This window comes from Phoxinus phoxinus (genome assembly GCF_949152265.1).
Source record: "Phoxinus phoxinus genome assembly, chromosome: 20".
In the NCBI taxonomy this organism is placed as follows: Eukaryota; Metazoa; Chordata; class Actinopteri; order Cypriniformes; family Leuciscidae; genus Phoxinus; species Phoxinus phoxinus.
The window spans coordinates 11,065,336-11,086,107 of NC_136895.1; the positions used below are offsets into that span (position 1 = coordinate 11,065,336).

The following is a 20,772-nucleotide window of genomic DNA, read 5'->3' on the forward strand; positions in this document are numbered from 1 at the left end:
GTTACCGCTCTTAGGCAAGTACGCGTAAGTGCACCTACTGCAAAAAATAAAGTGCAACCGGCATTTCCTTACCCCGAGAAGATTGCGAGGTATGTAGCCCTCATTGTCGGCACATCTTGCCCACCACCACTCGGTTTCTTCACTGTCCTCTCTTCGTAGGACGGTCAGGCAATCTCCTTCATTAAAGGACAACTCATCTGGGCCCTCAGCATCATAGTCCCACAGGGCATAAACTACGCCCCTGTTCATGATGCCCATCTTCTCCTGCACACCTGTGGAAAAACACCAGATTTATTGCGATACTCCACCGGTTGAGCTACAAAAAGTCCTATTTTTCGTACGGCTTCATAATGGGAGGACTGGTTTCTCACCATAGAGAAACTGAGAGCATTGGGCGTATCCTTCTTCCATCTCCTCGCACTTGTCTGCCGCCGTCTGCATGTCGCTGTAGGTCGTGGCGTATACGGCAGCTCCCGATTCCACCAGGAACTTACACACTTGCACGTTATTACAAGAAGCAGCGCAGTGCAGCGGAGTCCTAACAGAAAGAAAGAGATGTTTCGATGAGTTGCATTAAAACTCGGGGCGGAATTATCCTGTGCTTATAAATGTTTTCCACTCACCATCCATCGCTGTCCGCGGCATTCGCGTTCACTCCAAACTGCACCAGGAACTTCACGATTTCTGTGTGTCCAGCGCACACAGAGTTGTGCAGAGCAGTGATGCCCTCGTCATTGGGCAAACTGGGGTCGTCCACCTGGATATGACATACAGACATAAACTTGAAATCTAACCTGCAATACATATGTCTAATTGTTATATTACTAACTAGTGGACCAAGTATGCAATTGATCTTGACCTACTCCTCAGTCCTCACCTCATATATGATCCTCTGGACGAGGTCGTACTCGCCCTCTAAAGAGGAGTCCAGCAGGAGGGCCAGGGGGTTGAAGCGCACACGCATCCCGTGGTTGATGCGCTCCGAGCCGGTCTTACGCAGATTTGTTCTTTTGCCCTGAGAAACACAAGAGGGGATGGATGGATATTTGGTTATATAGACCTTCTGTAGCCCCGCCCTTTTTCAGCTATCTCTACAATAAGTAAATCCACGTCACCAGCCAATTCCTTTTCGACAGTGATGCCATAGAAATATACAGAGCTCCCGCAATAACGGAAGTTCGAACACAATATTCTAAAGATGGGTGTGCGCTTGTTTCTATGGCGCATAAGGTCTATACTACAAGGAAATTCTGTATATATTGTATAATTTATGCATTTCTACATTAATTAAGTGGTAAAGTTCTTGGACATGAATTAATAATACTAGGTGTTAGCCAGACATGAACCACTCTTTCATTCCGCATATTAAAAGCCAATTGAGGGTCACTGGTTGCCACTTCTGCTCCATTTAAATGTTTAATGAGATCTGCGGCGGAGTGCTCGGAATCTTAGTGTGGCTAGTTGCTAAGCAACAGCTCAGAATGGATGGTTTGAATGGAATCTACTGACCTGACTTGTCTTCACCCTCTCTCTGTCTCTCTCTCTCTTTTTCTATCTGTGGCCATACTCAAATCTGTAGGCTAAACGGCTAGAGAGTGTTCTATAAAGACGAGGAACCTTTCCCAAATATCGTCCTCGTCCTTTAAGGGTCTTTTTCCCCAAGTCTACATTTTGGAGACGTAACAGCTTATTGATTCATAAAATGACAAAGTGGACACCCTAAGGTCTTGTACACTTCATGGACACATACAAATAAAGGTCAAGAGAGCATAGGGTGTCCTAATTGTCATTTTATGAATCAGCAGGCGTCCCATTTTGTCCCATGATACACCTTCTATGGACCCTTTTGTCGGCCAAGACTACCTACACACTCCGGGCTCTTTTGTGCAGAGCGTTCGACTGTAATGGACTGCTCAGTGTTGAGTCAGTACCTGACTACGCTGAAATGCTTGCACACCTTAGCACAGCAAAAAAAGATATTCAATTTTGAGCCATCCATCAAGACCAACCCTGCTGCTGGGGTAGTCCCAACAGTGTCTACCTTATCTGTTGGATGTCTACCTTATCTGACACACCCATTTGAGGTCTTGGGAGTCTTTACTATCGAATTGATGAGTTGAATTAAGAGCGTTTGATTAGAAAGACATACGAAATGTGCAGCGTTGGGCAAACTCCAGGATCAGAGCTGGAAAACACTGATCAAGACATAGATGTTTTAGTTTTATAGCTGTATGTTTACAGATTATAACCAAAGACTATCGAATAACACAAGACGTATTGTCACTCGTATTGTTTAAAATGGGGAAAAGTGCATTGCTCAATATGGTGGAATAAGTCCCGCCTTCTAAATAAGAGCCAACCGCTGATTGGTAAAGTCATTGCGTCACTGCAGCTGCCATTAGAAGCTCTGGTTCCTATAGAAACAGCTTGAAATTAGCTTGATCCAGCCTGAACAATTTTTATTTTCTGTCATGATTCAAGCATTACAAGCGAAACAAAATGTATGTTGTCAGAAATCACCAAATATGAAATTAAATTGTAAGCTTGGCAAACAGTTTTGGAGAATTTGATGTTTCCCCATTCAAAGAGAGAGAGGAGCTGTACTTGCATGCCCGAGAGGCGTTTCAAAGATGGCCGCCGAGTGAAATGACTTGTCTTAAGGGGACTTTGTCATAACGCCTAAATCAATTAGGCTAAAGTTTCCTGATTGGTAAAAACATGCCCGTTAAGGTTCACACTGACAGCAAAAAAACAGTGATTAGACTTTATAAAGTTTAAATATGGATATTTTTCTTACAAAAACCCATCGCTTCACGTCAGAAGTCCCCACTGGAGCCATATGGAGCACTTTTATGATGGATGGATGCTCTTTTTGCAGCTTCAAAAACTCGACCGCTATTCAATGCAATTACAAAGCTTGGAAGCTTTGTAATAAACTCTGATTATGTTCGGCTGAAAGAAGAAAGTCATATACACCTAGAATGGCCTGAGGGAGAGTAAATTATGGGATAACCATTGGGTGAACTATTCCTTTAACTGGATTGAAAAAATAAAAATAAAATCACAGCTCAACTTTGTCACATCAGTCACTCATGTCATCTTAAATTGACAACTCTTGCTGAAATTGAATGACTTTGGGCCACTTTGGTCGCTGCAATTCGCTGTCAGTGTGAACATCCCTTCAGTCCTCTACATGGTTGTGCCTTTAGGGAATATAGTAGTACCTACCGGTGGTAGCGTGACCTGTCCTGTGACCTCTGGAGCCTTCATATTAACACTGTCCTCCCCCGGCCCCTCCTGCTCTGTCATGCTGGGATATGGAGGTGGAGGGTAAGGTGGATACTCCTCAACATAAGGCTCTGGAGCAGCCGGGCCATAGACTTCCTGTTCTTCCTTCAGCTGGGGTTCCTTCGGTCCAGTGTCATCCAGGATAGGCGATCGAGGTGGAAGCGGTGGAGGCGTCAGCTCCTCCTCCTCTCTTTCACACTCCGGTATCGTAGTATCATGGTGTCCCTCCTGTGGTCTAGTGCCCTCGCCAGCTACCGACCTGCATCCGTCCTCGCCTTCAGCCTGAAAGAAGCCAGCTGGGGTGATCGCGGTCTCCATGGCTGCCAACGTGGTCTTCTGGTAGAGGAGCTTCTGGATGTTGGGTCCGCCGGGCCCCTCGGATTCTGTTATCGAGCCACGCTTTTTAAGAGGCCTGGGCGCATGGTGCAGTCTCTTCCTTAGGGCCTCCAAGTCAACGTCGCTCTGGAGCCGATGGGAATTTGAGAGGAACGGGAGAAGTTTGGTTGGGCTGAGGGGCCGGGGAGCACGTTCTACCTCCTGGCCATCGACAGAGGAGGATACAGGGGCCATGTTGTTGCCCTGGTCCACTTGGTCACCATCTAGACCTCCAGTTTTCTCAAGATGACTGCTGTCCTGAATAAGGGACTGCTGCCCCCCACTGGATGGGATGACTGGTTTACCGTATACTGTGAGAGGAAAGAAGCGAGGATCAGGTACTAATTGCAATTCCTGAGCGACCACTAAAATAAGAACATAAGGTACATTACTTAGCTTGAATCTAACCAATCCAATGGTACTGAGTATATTAAGCATACATACTAATGATAATACATTATATTTTAAGACTATGTCCTCATTTAACATTTGTTTCCGTGCCTGAGCCACAAAGTGTACCTTTGCAGACAGATCAATTTGACTATGTGCTCCTAGTTTTTAAAGATATGCAAACCAAAGCTGGAACCAAATGACTAAGTTATGTAACAAAAGGAATGAGTACTTTCCCTTTGTGAAAGGTGAGCATCACTATGAGCCCTACTCACTCTGGATAAAGCTCTACTTACATTACCATATGTACAATTTTGGTACACCCTAAAAGCACACATCACACTGTACACACATAACCTTGCTACTGTTTAAGCAGAATACATGTGTACAGCTGTTAAGATTGGTGTGGCAAATTACACTTTTATGCCAAATACAGTCTCCTAGTGTCTTTAATTCAAATTTATTCCAACTTGCGTACTGTCTCTCCATCTGGTGTCAGCTAAAAAAGTGAATAAACATCAACACTTGTAAATATATAAGGAATAAAGTGTAGCAGAGCAATGTAGTGTCTACTTGCTGCTGCAGAGTCAATCTAGGGCACAAAATGCTTTTTTGAATTTCCTCAAAATCAAAAGTCCAGCAGACTTGTCCAGCAGACTTGTTGAAGTCTGTTGTAATAATTAAGCTGCTTGATTTAAATACTACATCCAAATCAGAGCCTGTGATAAATCCTTTTTTTATTATGGGAGAATTATTGGTTTTGGGTGAACCATTCCTTTAATACTAGATTAAGTTAATCAATGTCTTCTTCGAAGGTGATTCTATGTGCTTTTGTTGATTTGCAAGTCCCGTGTAACATTACATCTTCTGAAATAGATACTTATCAAATTTAATCATAAGATACCTCTAAATTTGTTTGGCTGTCTGTTGTGGTGACGGTACTCACATCGAGGCTGTGAACGGGTCAGCGTACTTTGCCCTTGGTAACCCTTCCCAAGAGTGTTCTGCTGGGTGTACATGGAGTAGATGGAGCTTGCTGCCACCGTCTGGGGCTTGTGGAGTGTGGTGGGGGTGGACGTCTCCTTCCCAGCTGAAGCATCTGTTGTGAAAGGACGTACTGTGGCAGCAGGTAAGGTGTCCGGTTTGGGGGGCAGGGGTAGGGGTAAGGTGTTGTTGTGGGATGGAAGGGGCATCGGGGGTTTCTGATTGGCTGATCTGGCTTTGCCAGGGAAGGTGCCCGTGCTGTAAGGAGGTTTACTGAAGGTGGACTGGCCTGGTAGAGCAGGTTTGGGCTTGCTGGGAACAGGAGGTGGAACCTTCCCAAACATTCTGCCTGCAGACTAGGATTGAAGAGGCATTAGGGTTTATTTACTACATAATACCTATACATACATTGGCATTCATTTATTGCAAATCTCTGAAAACTGTTAAATTCATGCAGTACCTGGGCATCCCTCAAGAGGTCCTCACTACTCTGGTTCTTGCGTAAGGGCAATGGCGGCGGTCTCAAATCTGCCTCAGGATCTACCAACAGACATTTAAGAAGACAGCTTAATTATCTCTTGAAATGTAAACATTAGGATTTCTCACTGGAGTAACACACTGTCTGTGGGTTTGTACTATATAAAGTGTGTAGTGGATGTTAAATACTTTTGCTTATCCCATTTTAATGGAGAGACAACTTCAAGTAAGCCATTAGTGGTTGGCTTCCTGAAGAGTGTAAACACTGTGGCGCTATCAAAACATTGGTCTGACATGTCAACTTCTGGCTTAACCAATGGCTTGAGTCTGAATGCGTGTTTTGAAAGGCTGGAGAGAGAGGTCCACTGCACCTTTTTCCTGGGATCCGTGGCTGGTCATACGGGGAAGGGTGGAGGAATGGCCATGGGTGCTGCTGTTGGTTTCTGTGTTGGAAAACAAATCTGACACCTTGGAGATCTTACTTGTCAAGAAACCAATACCTGGAAATAAAATTAGGAAAAGATGAATCAGGGGTTATTAGTCCAATAGGGAGAGGCATGATGGTATATACAGATACAGTGCTATGCATAAGTTTAGACACCCATGCTAAAGTTGCCTAAAAATAGTCCCACATCATCACATACCCTTCACCATACCTAGAGATTGGCATGGTTTTATTTCAGTTAGCCCAATAGCTGGTTTGATTTGCATTGAGAACTTTATCAGGATGCATAGTATCCTAGGTCCATGAAATAAAAAATAAAAATCTGCCTGCCTCTATGGGAATTTAACATAGGGGTGTCCTGACTTATGCACCCTGTATTTTAAGGAAGAAGATTTATTCATTTACGATACATTATTCATTCACAAAGAAAATTGGTGTCCTTAAAGGTTGGATTTTTCCAAATTTTTAAAATTAAGGCATTAAGATGAATTTCCAAAAGATGATTTTTTATTCCTCTTTTTAGTCAACTTTAGCATGGGTGTCTAAACTTATGCATAGCACTGTATATACACGCACCTGTGGTCGGTTTGGGGAGGGGTTTGGGAAGAGTGGCTGTGCCGTCGGGATAAGCAGGCTTCACCAGAATCTCCTGCCTGGGAGGAACTGGAGGAGCTGGAGAGGTCTGGATGTACGGCCCGACAGCAGCAACCCTGGCCGGGCCGATGGGCTGAGAGCTCTGCCCTTCAGGTGGCTGCTGGAAGAGGAAGAGACAGAATGAGGGGGAAGTATTTCTGTGCGTCACAAACTAAATTTGTGCCCCAAAAAGAAGAAGAGATGTGTAAGTTATAGAGGTGCTCACAGGCAAGTTCTCTTTCTGTTGGAGAGCAGCTTTTTTCTTCCAGAGCCTCTCTCTCAGTTCAGCCACTCTTTTGTCCATGGTGGCCATTTCTCCGTTCTTCTTGTTCAGATTCTCTCTCTGCTGCTGGAGTTTGGCACTTTGCTCCTGATTCAATTTATTCCTCAGCTGTTGTAAGGAGAAAAGCCCAGAACAAAAGAGGGACTGTTGGTTTTCGTGTGCGAGACTATTCACTTTTTTCTTTAAAATTCTTTCATTTTTTTTTTTTCTCAATTGAAAAAACAAATTTAAAGCCTGAAAAGTGTATTCCTGCTATATTTCTTTCAAATAAATGCCACTTGGTTTGATATTTTGTTATATAAATCAACATTTTAAGTGTGTTCAAATACCACTGCATGTGTGAATAGTAAGATTGTGTTATAGTAAGCTGTAGGCCAAGAGGAAAAAAGCTACCTGAAGTTCTTTGTACAGTCGCTCTAGTTCCCCACTGGAGCTCGGTCCAGCCTCGTGTGGGACGTCCATTTTGCCGCCCCGTAACATGTCCAGTTGTCGACCCAACTCCTCCACCCTGCTGACGGCCACCACCAGCTCCCGCTGCTTCTGCTGGAACAGGCCGTTCATCTGCTCGATTTCCTCCACTGCACAGGGAGAAAAACGAGGTTTATAATTCACTTGTTAATTAACTTCTCATTCCCATAAGCAAGAACATTTGTTGTTGTCTCTGTTGATTAATTGAACCACTAATGGCAGTTTTATATAACAGAAACAGCAGAATTAACTTTTCCATTAGTGGGCAAATGATCCACATCTTCTTAAGTGATTTTGGGAAAAGTCCTAAAACTTTTTTTAAAATCATAAAATATGGATGAAATTATACACCTCAATATAGATTATATTTAAAGTAAATCTGAATTATTCAGTGAAAAACCTAATTAGCTGATCACACCAATTGGCTTATATATATATATATATATATATATATATATATATATATATATATATATATATATATATATATATATATATATATATATATATATATATATGCAAAAATCTAACCTTTCATTGAAGTAAAATAATTAAAAGTGGGGGGGAAATCACATTATGAAAAATTCCTTTCTCCAAAACACGATATATATATATATATATATATATATACATACATACATATACACGCAGACTTTTATGTTATATGCGATTAATTGATTTGACAGCACTGATAATAGTCTATAATTTTCTTTATGTATTAATTGCTTTAATTTAGAAAACAGATCATTTCTGCACCACTGCACCAAACAAAACAGCAAAAATAAAGACTATTTTTAAACCGGCATCCCAAACACTCTCCCTCTAATTTCACCTTGAACCAATATCCTTCAAAGAAGGTCAATGTTACAGCGCATGCAGTTTCAGCGTTTCTAACCTACTTTCTCTAGCGAGTTTACTGGTTCTGACCTAGTTTACTATTGCTGATGCGTTTCTGTTCCACTTGTCCCTTCAGAGCTCGAACCCTGCGCAGTTTGGCCTCCTGGTTCTCCGCGTTCTCCCGCAGCATCCGCAGTTTCTCCTGCTCGGACGCCTGCTGTTGCTGCTGCCGCTGGTCCTGCAGCTTCAGGAATCGCAGTCGCTGTTCCTGTGAGGAGGCGTCAGGTCACTATCTCAGCGAAACTCATTTTCAGACATCATTAAGTTTCAGAACTATGTGCCTGCTGTTTTCAATCATGCTGATAACAATAAACAGTTCTGATATGGAGAACATGACAAATATGATGATAACTGCGTTCACTGTATGATACTATGCAGTCGTTTTATTCAAATGCTCAACTTGTGACACCATTTCATGTATGACTTGGTCAGGAGATGGTGTTCTTTCCATACAGTGTTGGTCTCCATTTATTTACATTGTATGGAAAAGAGCAGCTTGGACATTCTGCTAAATATCTCCTTTTGTGTTTGATGGAAGATAGGAAGTCATATAGGTTTGGAATGAGAAAATTACTTTAAATTTTGCACAAAGTGTCCCTTTAAGTTGTGATAAAACACTGACTAGTAATTTTTGCCAATGGCGCAGTTCTACCTTTGTGGCCAGGAGCTGTTGTTGTGCGTTGATCTGTTGTTGTTGCCGTGACGCCATCTCTTGCAACTCGCTGAGGGTGATGTCCATATGAGGGGCCGCCATCTAAAACAATATCAGATTTTGTTATTTTATATAGGACAGCTTTATTTGAAATATTCTAAATAGGGATGCATCGATATGAAAATTTTGGCCGATACAGATAACCGATAATTCTTTATATTTGAAAGCCGATAACCGATATATTGGCCGATAAATCTAAACCCAAATTTGTATATAATTTTTGAGAGCCTGATTACAAAAACAAAAGTCTCACCATTAATATCCATGTCCCAAGCACAAAATTATAATAATATTTTAATATATAATTGTATGTATTTTAAGACCATAAAATATAATTTTAGGTATATTAAAGTCTCCTCAGTTTTAATCACGTTTAAGGCTTAGTTAAACAAATTCTCTAAATTATAAAATTGCAATGTCATAATTCATTACAGCCCATTTAAGAATATTATCTATTTAATCTTTACCAGTATGTGCACATTTTACTGAAAGTTTCTCATTTATGCCTAAGTTAGCAACCGTAACCAAGGGGGGCGGAGCTTAGCAGATAAACAAATCTTTAAGGGAATTCATACTCACTCCATTTTCCATGTGTCTGTCCATTGTCCCCTTCACTGCGTTTCTCTTGGCAAGAGACTCTTGAGCTCTGTGACCTCCTGTAGTCAGAGAGAGTTAGCATTGTTAGCAGCATGTTAGCAGTTATTGCTCATACTTAGGGTTAAGGATGTATATTAAGCTTTAACGGATAACTGGTCAAGAACCGTTTTTGCAAAGAACATGAATGATACCTCAAATCAAGCAGCTTGTTGAGGAGAAGGGTATATGAAGACTTTGACTCAAAGCTCAACAGTTAGCATTTAGCAAACTAGCATTTGAACACACTAACAATAAAGGTCAGGAATAATGGATTTAGCCTGAAAGAGAGTGGCTGTGCTTGGGTGAACCTCATTACATAATGACTGTTTGGCTGGGGAAAACAACTAGTGCTCAATTATCCTGCATATGACTGCCTGTGCCAGGGTCCCACTTACATAACATCAACACTGGCACTGCTAGCGCCGCTTATGTGGGTTACTGGATAAAACCGTCTAGGAGTGAAACAATGCCCAAATAATGCTCTTGGTCACAGTCTGACACCACAGGGGTCCTAATCAGGGCTTACTGATTACACAAGCATAGGGTTTTACCTCAATTCTGTGTGAAAACAAACCACAAACACCACGGATACGAGTCAAACTGCGTGTAATTGACATAATTATGCTCGACAGAAAAATAAGGAACTCTTTGTGGGGTAAAGCCAGGCGTACAGAGCCGATATCACTCGCATTGTTGTGTAACAGCCGGTCTTTGTCCGGCGAAGAAGGCCAAAGTCACTCAGAGAAATCTGAAACCTCACACATGGTTTCACATGACTGGGATGCTTAAACTTCTCAGGGGAACAGGGAGGATTCACTTCAAACACGCTGTGTAAACAAACTACTAGAAATTGCGATAAAAGGAATTTATGAGTTAAAAAAACATGCAAAATAACTGACAAAAAATGTGTTATATACTGTATGTTATATATGTGCAACTATATATAAAAAGTGTTTTGAGTTATAAATAACATGCAAAATAACTGACAAAAAATTACTTGAAATTCAGAGAGATTTTATATATTATACATTTATACATATTTCTAATTACAAAAATATTATATAATATAATAATAACAAGAAAACTTCAGTGGTGCCAAAACTTAAATATAAATAGCAAATAAAAACAATAAAAATATTAATATATAAATAAAAAATATAATAAATAAATAAATAGATGACAAATGGTTTTTATGAGTTAAAAATAACATGCAAAAAAAAACATTATTATATAAAATAACTTAATTCCAAATAAAAACAATTTATTAATAGTTTGTGGCACTTGTCACATGAATCATGTGCTATTTATGCATTTAATTATTGTGGCAAAGAATTAGAGAAAAATTGTGTGTGTGCAGGACATGTGTGTGTATTGGATGTGTGCGTGTGTTAATGCGTGTGGGCATGTGTTAGTGACTGAATTCTTGGATGCATTTGCATGGATGGACACACACACACACACGCACGCACGCACACACACGCGCACACACAAAATAAGTGTCAGTGTTTGAACTACACCGGTTCATTACTTTCACACAGGTGTTGCTTCACCAACTGCACTCTGCAGTATGGGCTGTATATGTCAATATTACCTTAATTGTTTCTGTGATTAAATGGATAACCAATCAGATTCTCAGAAGTTGCTTTTTTTCTGTGTTTGTTTTCTCACATGTGCCTCCTCTGGTGTTTCAGAACATATCGTCCATTGTGTGTGCATGTTTATAGGACACAAGATAAAGATCCATTCTGATCTATTCCCAAGCCCCCCACCCTGAGGCAGTGCCCACAAAACAAGCTGTTCTGCAGTAAATTATTCATGCCCCAACACAGCCATAACCACGTCAAATTTACAACCTCTCTATTCACAGTCTCCTATAAAAGCAAATGACATTCACGCCTACCCGCAACAACACTGACAGCAGACCGCCGACCGGGAGAGGGTGTAATCGAACGTGCCCGTGATTTGGTATGGAAAAAGAGCCGGTCTATATTCAAATGGCCATCCAAGAGATAATAATCCAACCGTACAGTAAATAATACACACCATCAAACATTCTCCACCTCTTTCGCATTGCTAGTGTCTTCAGTATTCAAAATCAGACATAGAAACTAAAAGTAGGTAATTAGGGCCTTTTGTAAATCCATATTTTCAAAAGTTAGATTAAAAAAATTCTAATAATAACATTGTGTATAAAATGCACTGCACTTTTTCAAGCTAAATTAACCATTTTCAAATGTAAGACATGCTTACAGAAAGGTAACAGGAATGATGGTTACAGGGTTGACAGTTATACAGTTTCATTTAACATAATGAAATACAATATGCTTCTTGGAAGGAGAATTTAATCCTGACATTTCTATAAAAATAACCATAATTCCATTCCATAATCATTTATCATGGTAACAGGGTTGACATTTTAAGACAATTCCCTGCTGACAAACATAATCAAATTTAAGATTATGTGACAAAAAAAAAAGACTTTAAATTGTCTGTAGAGCTTTACGACATTATAATAAAGTTATTTATTTATTTATGGAATGGTTAATTACTATCAATCAATCAATCTATCAATCTATCAATCTATCTATCTATCTATCTATAATGGTAACAGGGTTGACAATTATACAGATTACATTGATGGTTCATTTCATTATATATATATATAGTGAAACTACAATATGCTTCTTAGAGAATTTAAGCCTGACATTTCTAGGTACCTCTTCAAATATCACTTGTTTACTATACAAAATCACGGTAACAGGGTTGACATTTTAAGACAGTTCTCTACTGACAAACATAAGATAAAGTGATAAAAAATTGAGGCTGTCTTTCAAGAAGTGAGCTCTACAAGGACAACTCAAAGTTTTATTTATTTATTTATGGAATGGTTCATTACTTTAAAAAATAAATATATATCTATATATATATATATAAAAAATGGTAACAGAGCTGACGCATTACTTTTAAACAATTAAATAAATAAATGGTCACACTTCAGTTTAGGGTCCAATTCTCACTATTGACTACAACTTTTACCTCAATAAACTCCTAATTACGGCTTATTAATAGTTAGTAAGGTAGTTGTTAAGTTTAGGTATTGGGTAGATTAAGCATGTAGAATATGATCATGCAGAATAAAGCATTATATGTGCTTTATAAGTACTAATAAACAGCCAATATGCAAGCTAATAAGCAACTAGTTAATAGTGAGAATTGGATCCTAAAGTAAAATGTTACCAATAAATAAATAAAACATTATGCCATTTAAAAACATCTAAAAATATGTATATATAGACAGAGGTATTAAAGAGTAAGACAAAATTATAACTTTTTCTTTTAGTTTATATTTTCATTTATAAAATAAATCATATTCACTAGGAAATACACGGGTGCCAAAAATGCATCCTCATGATAAAAGACAAAAGTTGAAATGTATACACTAGCATAAAGTAAACATGCTTTTTTTTTTTTTTTTGCACGTATGCATATGGGGAAGAAAAGTGGCACCAGTTTTGTAAAATGACTTTGTGACTTTTGAAAGCCTTGACCTTCCTCTTTCTCACCTGTCTCGTGGCCAGGTGCTCGGTCATGGCGCAGGAAGAATCGCACCTCCGCCCTTTGCTGACCCCAGCGCTGCAGCACTTCGATAATTCGCTCGCTGTCACCAATCACACGCTCTGAGAGAGGAACCCACCAATAGGAAAGAAGTGATGCAAATTAGGTGGCAAAGATCCATTCTAGAGTGATGCATCACTGCACATTTAAACCACAGTCACATGGACAGGTGCAGCAAGATGATTTCTATCATCTTTATTTCTGTAATGACTTTGTTAAAGGAATAGTTCACCCAAAAAACGAAAATTCTGTCATTTATTCACATTCAAGTCATTTCAAACCTGTATGATGTTCTTTCTACCGTGAAACACAAAAGGAGATATTTTGATGAATGTTCATGCTGCTCTATTAACCGTAAGTTTTAAACTTGATAAATAATGACAGAATTTAAATGTTTTGATTGTTACCTTAACGTCACATCAAATCAAAGCAATTATTGGAATGAAGTTGCTCAATACGATTAAAAAAACACAAAATGCAAGTCAGCACATACCAGATCCTCTCCACATCTCGGCCAGATAGCAGTCCACCTCCCCCGGCTCTTTACACATGTCCACCACATCTCGACACAGCGTCTCCGGCGTGATGGGAAGCTCCGTGAAGTGCTTGTCGCTGTTGCTGAGGTACACCGTTAGGAACATCTGAGTCAGTAAAAAAAGACAAAACATGGGACGTTACAACAGAGGACACAAAAACGTTTTTTTTTGCTCCTCAGAGTCAGTGAACTTTGATTATCTAGTTCTTTATAAAGCCATATATGTACTTGTGTTTTAAAAGAAACCGGAACAGATTTCAATACTGCCAACTGAAGAAGTGTTATTTTAACCCTCTGGTGCTCTTCGGTCATTTTTGACTTTATGTTTGTTTTTTTTTACTTCAGAATTGTACGAAACTTGGTAAAGTTTTTGGCATTTGCTAAGTGAACACACAAAAAAAATCATGAACATGATTAAAAAAGGGTTAAATGGTCCTGAAAAAAAAAAAAAAAAAAAAACTTATACTCCTTACGGTCAAAAATGGCCACATTAGAAATGAATTGGAAACGAATTTCATCTCTTTCATTGCCGAAATAATTTCATTATTCATTATTTCATTCGTTTTTTACCTCGCCCTACCAAAATCTTACTGAAAGCTAATTTTTTGAGATATCAATCTCAAATTTGGAACGCAACCTATTTAGATTTATGGCTTTGAGTTCCTCGTAGTTTCAGAGTAAAACTTAAAATATATAAAAGTAGGCCTACTTTTGTGCAATTTTCATAACAATAAACTTAAACTTCAATAACTTTTTAAGTTTACTTTTTTCTCACTTCAGCAATAAATCTACCAAGTGTCTTCTTTAAAAAGACAAACTTAAGTCTGTGCTCCAAAGCATTCAAGATTTAGGACAGTTTAAGTTGGAAACTATGCTCAAAAAGTGAATAAATGGATTAGAACTAATGCATAAATATAATTTAGTACCACAAAATCCCCTAAAAACACTAAATATTAAATTAAAAAACATTATCGAACTAACATACAGTACATTAATTTCATTGAAGCAAAAAAGGAGGCGCACCAGATAGTTTTTTATATTATTTACATACTATTAAATCATTTATTCATATTTTAAATGACCTTTTCATTTGATATTTTCATAGTTCAATGTAATTTTAAATTCGTTTTTGTTGAAGTAATTTGATTTGTTTTTGTAAAATTTCTATGTAGCCTAGCCTTTAATTTATTTTCATTTCACTTTTAGTTATCAAACTTCAGTTAGCTGCCAAGGCAACATTTCTAAATTTCATTTTAAGTGCAAGTTTTTTAAGTGTTTCATTTAATATTTATATTTTAGTTCAGCTTAAGTTTTAGTAATGTTGTTACATGCTTCTGTAATGTTTTTTATTTTATATATTTCACATTATCTTTGATTTATTGTAAGTTTAGTAATTTTAGTCTGTCAGCTTTAGCTTTTTTTATTTTAGTTAGCCTAGGTGCCAAGGCAACATTTCAATATATATATATTTTTAAATAGTTTTAGTGTTAGTTTTATTTAATAATAACAACACTGATCTGAAAAACTTAGAATGTAACAAACAATTACTTGTTTTATCCATACAGACTCAAAATCCATATACAGCAGAATAAAGTTTCTTGAAGAGGTTCTTCATTATGAATGCTCTCAACCATCTAGACCTATTATTATGTGACATTGTGACTATGCAACCCATTCTCACAACTCATTACATATTGACGCTTGGCCAGGACCCCTCGGCGTCACTTTTAAAGGGTAGCCCTTTAGCTTCATTTTTCAACTCCATTGCTTTCAATGAGAAACCCTTGGCGTCATATTGGGATTGAGAGCGTGTTGCACTATATGCCAGATGTGCACGTAATGTTATAATACAGCAGTGCGTGTGGGTGAAAGATGGATGGTTGACAGCAAAAGAAATGCTGTATTTCTGTCTTGGCACTTTAATTGCAGCCGGCACAGATGGCTGTCACATCAAGAGGGTTCTTATCCAGAAATAAAACACACGCATAGGGTCATAATTAGTCAGAAAGCAAGGAGGTACCGTAATTGATTTGTAATTCCGGAGGAGGAAAAAGACAAGGTCATTGCAAATGTGGGTAACAGCATGAATCAAAAAATACTATATTTTAATAGAAATTCATGACGACATGAATGTGATTTATTTTTAAATAAACGTAAAAAAACAAATGAATAACGAAGACAAAAATCTTCACCAATAAAGAATAAGCATATTTTTTAAGGACAATTCTGCTAGTGTGTGTTTATTTTCAGACTATCGGCAGCAGAGTTATTATCACTGTTGATAGAGTGCAAAAACACTCAGCAGTTCTCTGTTACTATGTGTGTGTGTGTGTGTGTGTGTGTGTGTTTACATGCTTTGGCAAGCGAAGCTGAGGTACTACTGTCACACCAGATGGGTAGAAGCGGCTCTTCAACACCGGGACAGGAAACAGTCCTGCATGAGAATTCCTGAACGCACATATTTTATTACACGCTTCTCTGGGATACTTGATTCTGATTGGTCAATTGCGGCATTCTGCAGTCAAGTGCTCTTGTATAATGGCCGCTACTTTTTTCTGCCAGTCGATTTCTTACACTGTGCTAGTTTTATGTAATTTATATCACTTTACATGCATCTTTCTTCCATAATAAAATAATTGTAAAAAAAAATATATATATATATATTTTCTTTTATTTATTTATATATATATATTTTATTTATATAGGTTTTTCTTTATTTTTCTATATTATTTTATAATATTGAGATGTAAATTTTGCAAGCTGAAATACACGGCTTAAAAAAACCCTGAAATTCACAAACCAAATTTGAACAGGGGTGCGTTTCCCGAAAGCATCGTTAGCCAAATGGTCGCAAGTTCAGTCGTTATCAGCACAGTTCAACGATTTGGTGTTTCCCGAAACCATCGTTCCAACGAACGTTCGCAAACAGCATCGCAAACTTGTGCGGTTGGAGCGACAGCTCTCGAGCTGTGGTTAGAAGCATATTTTCTACATGAGATGTAGACTGAATAAATCCTTATCTTTAGCAAAATAAGCAAGCTGACATTCAGTACAACCCGTGTTATTTATTTAGAATACATACAAATGTCATTTACGTCTTTTAGTTTGTCAAGAGATTTAAAGCACCGTTTTTGAAGACTGCGCATGTGCGAACGTGCCCTACTATGTAAGAACGAGCCAAATATTGAGTCTGGCAATAAAGCAAACTGTAACTTATATGACAAAATCTAGCGTTAATTCGATCTCAAACAGATTAATTAAAATAAGTTATTAGTCCACCACGTGCGAGATGTCATAAACCAACGTGGTTGAACGATACTTTGCGATACGGTTTCGAGAAACAGTCATGACTAGATCATCGTACTATGGTAGTTAAGCAGCGAGCTATATAGTTGTACGGGAAACGCACCCCAGATCGGGTTTTAAAGTGCAAGTTTTAGAAAACGTTACCGTTACTGTCTCTGTGTAAACTACAAAAACGAGAATTTGTGAAAAACGGTGATGTCATGCATATCACATGTTCAGTCTATGTGTGCGTGGTGTTTCTTTACAAAGTGACATCGCCAACTACTGGCCTGGCATGAATAATACAGCGCTTTTAGTCGTTTTCACGGATCCGTGTGAACGGGGATCCTTTTGACCACGTTGTCGTCTGTACGCAAAAAATGTGAAGGAAAAACGTTTCCGTTTTTAGTACATCTTAGTCGTGTAAACGTCCCCTAGAAAAAAACTAGAACTATTTAAGATTGTTCTCGTTAATTATAATTAAGGTTAAATAAAATATAATTATTAGATGAAAACCTAAAACTTAGTAATGTTGCCTACTAAGTACTAAAATTACTAAAACTAACAACTGAAAAACAAACAAATTAAAGCTAAATGAAAAAAATGTAGACAAAAATGAATACAGATGACAAAATAAAATTAAACTAAATTTAAAATGAATACTGAAAATTTTAAATAAAAGCTAACTCACAATGCATGTTATTCTTATATTATTTTAAATTTTTTAATTTAAGTTTCTCTAAGCTTAGGCTAAGTTTTTCGCTTAGATTTCAGTTTTATTTCACTTAACAAAGTATATTTAGTTTAGCTAGCGTTTCCTGAACGCGATTCTCGATTGCGAGTCGGATGTTGTTGCAGAACGCCGCAAACACCTGTCATTAATACATTCCTTACTGCAGTTTTTAAAATATCTAGACTTTTTCTAAACAGTTATCAGTATTCCTGATCTGTGCAACACCGGCGTCGTGACATTCATCTGCCGTCACACACAGCTGTGCGAAAAGGGTTTAAGAGGCTTTCTCTCCCTTCAATGCGCACACACACTTACACACATCAAGTCTAATCTGGCTTTGGATGCGCACACGAATGCTAAAGCACTTGTATCCGCGCCTACTGTCATGCTGAAAGCATGTATAAATAAATGTTTGACAAGATTCAGTCAGGAATATCTGTGGTTAGGCTTGTAATCCAGCAGTCTTTTAAAAACTGTCCGGTTCATCCAAAAGGGCCAGTAAAAAAATCCGGCCAGTTAAGGGCTGCGGACCTCCACAGAAATGGCCACGAATGACAATAAAGGCTTCAAAAAGTCATCAAATAGGATCCAGTGAAAAAAGATAATCTTAGTGTCAGCATAAAGATTACTGTCTATATATTAAGCAAATATGGAATTTGGCAAATAAATTACAGATGAAAGATTAAGAAACGGTTGCTACTCTTTTAAAAATAAAGGTTCTTTATTGGCATTGATGGTTCCATGAAAAACTTTAACATTCATGGAAACTTTCCATTAAACAAAAGGTTCTTAATAGTGGAAAAAGATTATTAAAAAAAGTAATTTTAAGAACTGTTCACTTTAAGGGTCTTTGGAGAACCTACAATGGAACTTCTATGCACTCTTTAAAAAAATGATCTCGCAACGATGTCATAGAAGAACCATTTTTGGTTCCACAAAGAATTTTTCAGTGAACAGTTCCTATAAGAACCATGTTCTCTAAAGTGTGAAGAACATTTTAATAATGTAAAGAAGAACTTAAGATAATCTTTTGTGCAATGTAGAGGTTCCATGCATGGATGTTAAAGTTTCTTCGTAAAACTTTCAATGCCAATAAAAAACTATTATTTTTAAGAGTGTGGCATCAAAAACCTCCTCTTTAAGAGTGTAGGCCGTAGCCCTACAGTTTAAGTTAGATGAATGAGTATATTTCCGTCAGACAATTCTGTATGAATCTCTTGGGACGACCAATGAAAGCTTTTATTAGATGAATGTTTGCTGGGAATGGAATTTCATTAATCTCCCTTTAATGTATATCTTCTTCTAATGCACTTATGTTGTAAATTGCATACGTCTAAATCATGCTAAAGACTAACCTAATTTGTCTCTGGGTTATGGTTTATATGATGAGCTCTTAAAAGATCCTAATTGAATTATGGAAGGAGCATATTGTCTCATGCTGACTTGCAAACGGCAGACCTCTTACGTATTATTTCCCTTTTCGGAGGGAAATTCAGCAGAATTCTTTGTCGAATGCATATGGTGATGAAAATGTAGTCCTGGAAGCCATTGCTAAAAATGGTAAAATTATGTTAAAATGTATTAAACGCATTACACAAGACATACCCAATAGCTGACGTGACTATTTTCCAAATTTCAAAGACAGTACCCTGGTTTCCATTACAGATTTGCGCAAAACTTTTACGATATTTTTCTAAATGTCGATAAAAAACGATTGCGAAATGATGGCGTTTCCATTAACTGATGTTATGAGACTAAAACATATTTTTTCCTCTCGCGAAAAGTCATTACAAACATCATGGCAACGGATGTTGGTAGGTTTACGTATATCGTAGCCACCACAATAGCCATTATTCTTTTGTCCCGAGTTTAATAAAGAACTCGGTGTCGTCTTCTGTCCAAACATGCGTTATCTTTAAAGAATTATCGACTTTTACATACGCCAGGTGACCTGTAAATGCGAAAAACTGTTTCCATCGCAGTTTTACAAAATATTTCTATTTTTGAATTGCCTGAAAAAAAAAACTCATGTGAGCGTAAAAACTTTTTCGCGATGTATGGAAGTTTTCGCGAAATTGACGTGTTTCCATTGGCCGCATTTTCAAATCGCAATTTCAATTTGCGCAATTTGAAGGGCAATGGAAATGCAGCTAGTGATCAGTCTTTGTGTCCTCCTGTCAAAGTAGGACGTGTGTCTAAATGTCTGTCCGCATGACGAAAAGTGCTTTTGAATCAGCGTTTGCTTCCATAGGGCATTAAATCCTAGAGAGATCACTGCTGTAATAGAAAAGCCCTTATTCCAAAGGCTAGCCCGAGGCGGTGATCCCAAACTTGATCCCTAGAGTAATATTTCTGAGAAATCTTAAATGACACGATGCTGTCCTAGGGCATGGGACAGAGATTTAGGATTACAGTATTATAGCACTTTTTTGCAACAAGACACTGTTTATGTTGCCACAGGTTACCACAGCTGATGTCATGGATTTGAATAGTCAAATATACTGGCATTTACCATCAGCTGACAAGGATTAAACTCTCATTGAATATTCACAAAATGTCCTGGAGACTTAGGCCTATACAGATTCATTTAGGTAATACACTTAATTTAGTTCAAATGTTTAGATAGAAAGTAAACCCCAAAATGATATTTCTCTAATTTATTCACTTTCTTCAATGCTATACTACACACAAAAGACATTTTGAAGAGTGTTTCAGCTTTTTGTCCATACAATGAAAGTGAATGGGGTCCAAAACAACCCTGGACCACAGTCACATAAAAACACTAAGTTTCAACAGGATTTTTTTACACTGGTTAGTGTTGTTATAGCTGGTCAAAGCTAGTTAAGCTAGTTAGGCTACCCAACAATGTCAATTTTCTCACTCTATACTGTCTTATCTCCAGTTAATATTGACATAACTTCTCTAACTGACCTGATTTTATTTATGCATCGCCTTTTATGTGTTCCCTACACGTTTCAAAAAGCAAACAGTATGTAGGCCAGTTCATTGGGCCATT

The 20,772-nt window shown here is 38.0% G+C and overlaps 1 protein-coding gene across 3 annotated transcripts in view; it reads right to left on the reverse strand.

Moving 5' to 3' along the window:
* tp53bp2b (tumor protein p53 binding protein, 2b) overlaps positions 1-20,772 on the reverse strand; it is a 42,975-nt gene that overhangs the window by 1,514 nt on the left and 20,689 nt on the right. For 2 of the 3 annotated variants that reach the window (XM_079594011.1, XM_079594013.1), the window contains 16 exons: positions 13,697-13,844; positions 13,152-13,265; positions 9,532-9,608; positions 8,893-8,994; positions 8,271-8,448; positions 7,269-7,453; positions 6,819-6,983; positions 6,536-6,713; positions 5,886-6,014; positions 5,498-5,577; positions 5,000-5,393; positions 3,229-3,974; positions 878-1,015; positions 624-757; positions 372-538; positions 73-272 (listed from right to left, as the gene is read on the reverse strand). In XM_079594011.1, coding sequence (XP_079450137.1) covers positions 73-272; positions 372-538; positions 624-757; positions 878-1,015; positions 3,229-3,974; positions 5,000-5,393; positions 5,498-5,577; positions 5,886-6,014; positions 6,536-6,713; positions 6,819-6,983; positions 7,269-7,453; positions 8,271-8,448; positions 8,893-8,994; positions 9,532-9,608; positions 13,152-13,265; positions 13,697-13,844 — 3,135 coding nt within the window. The remainder of the gene's footprint in view (positions 1-72; positions 273-371; positions 539-623; positions 758-877; positions 1,016-3,228; positions 3,975-4,999; positions 5,394-5,497; positions 5,578-5,885; positions 6,015-6,535; positions 6,714-6,818; positions 6,984-7,268; positions 7,454-8,270; positions 8,449-8,892; positions 8,995-9,531; positions 9,609-13,151; positions 13,266-13,696; positions 13,845-20,772) is intronic. The other variant, XM_079594012.1, reaches the window with a different exon arrangement.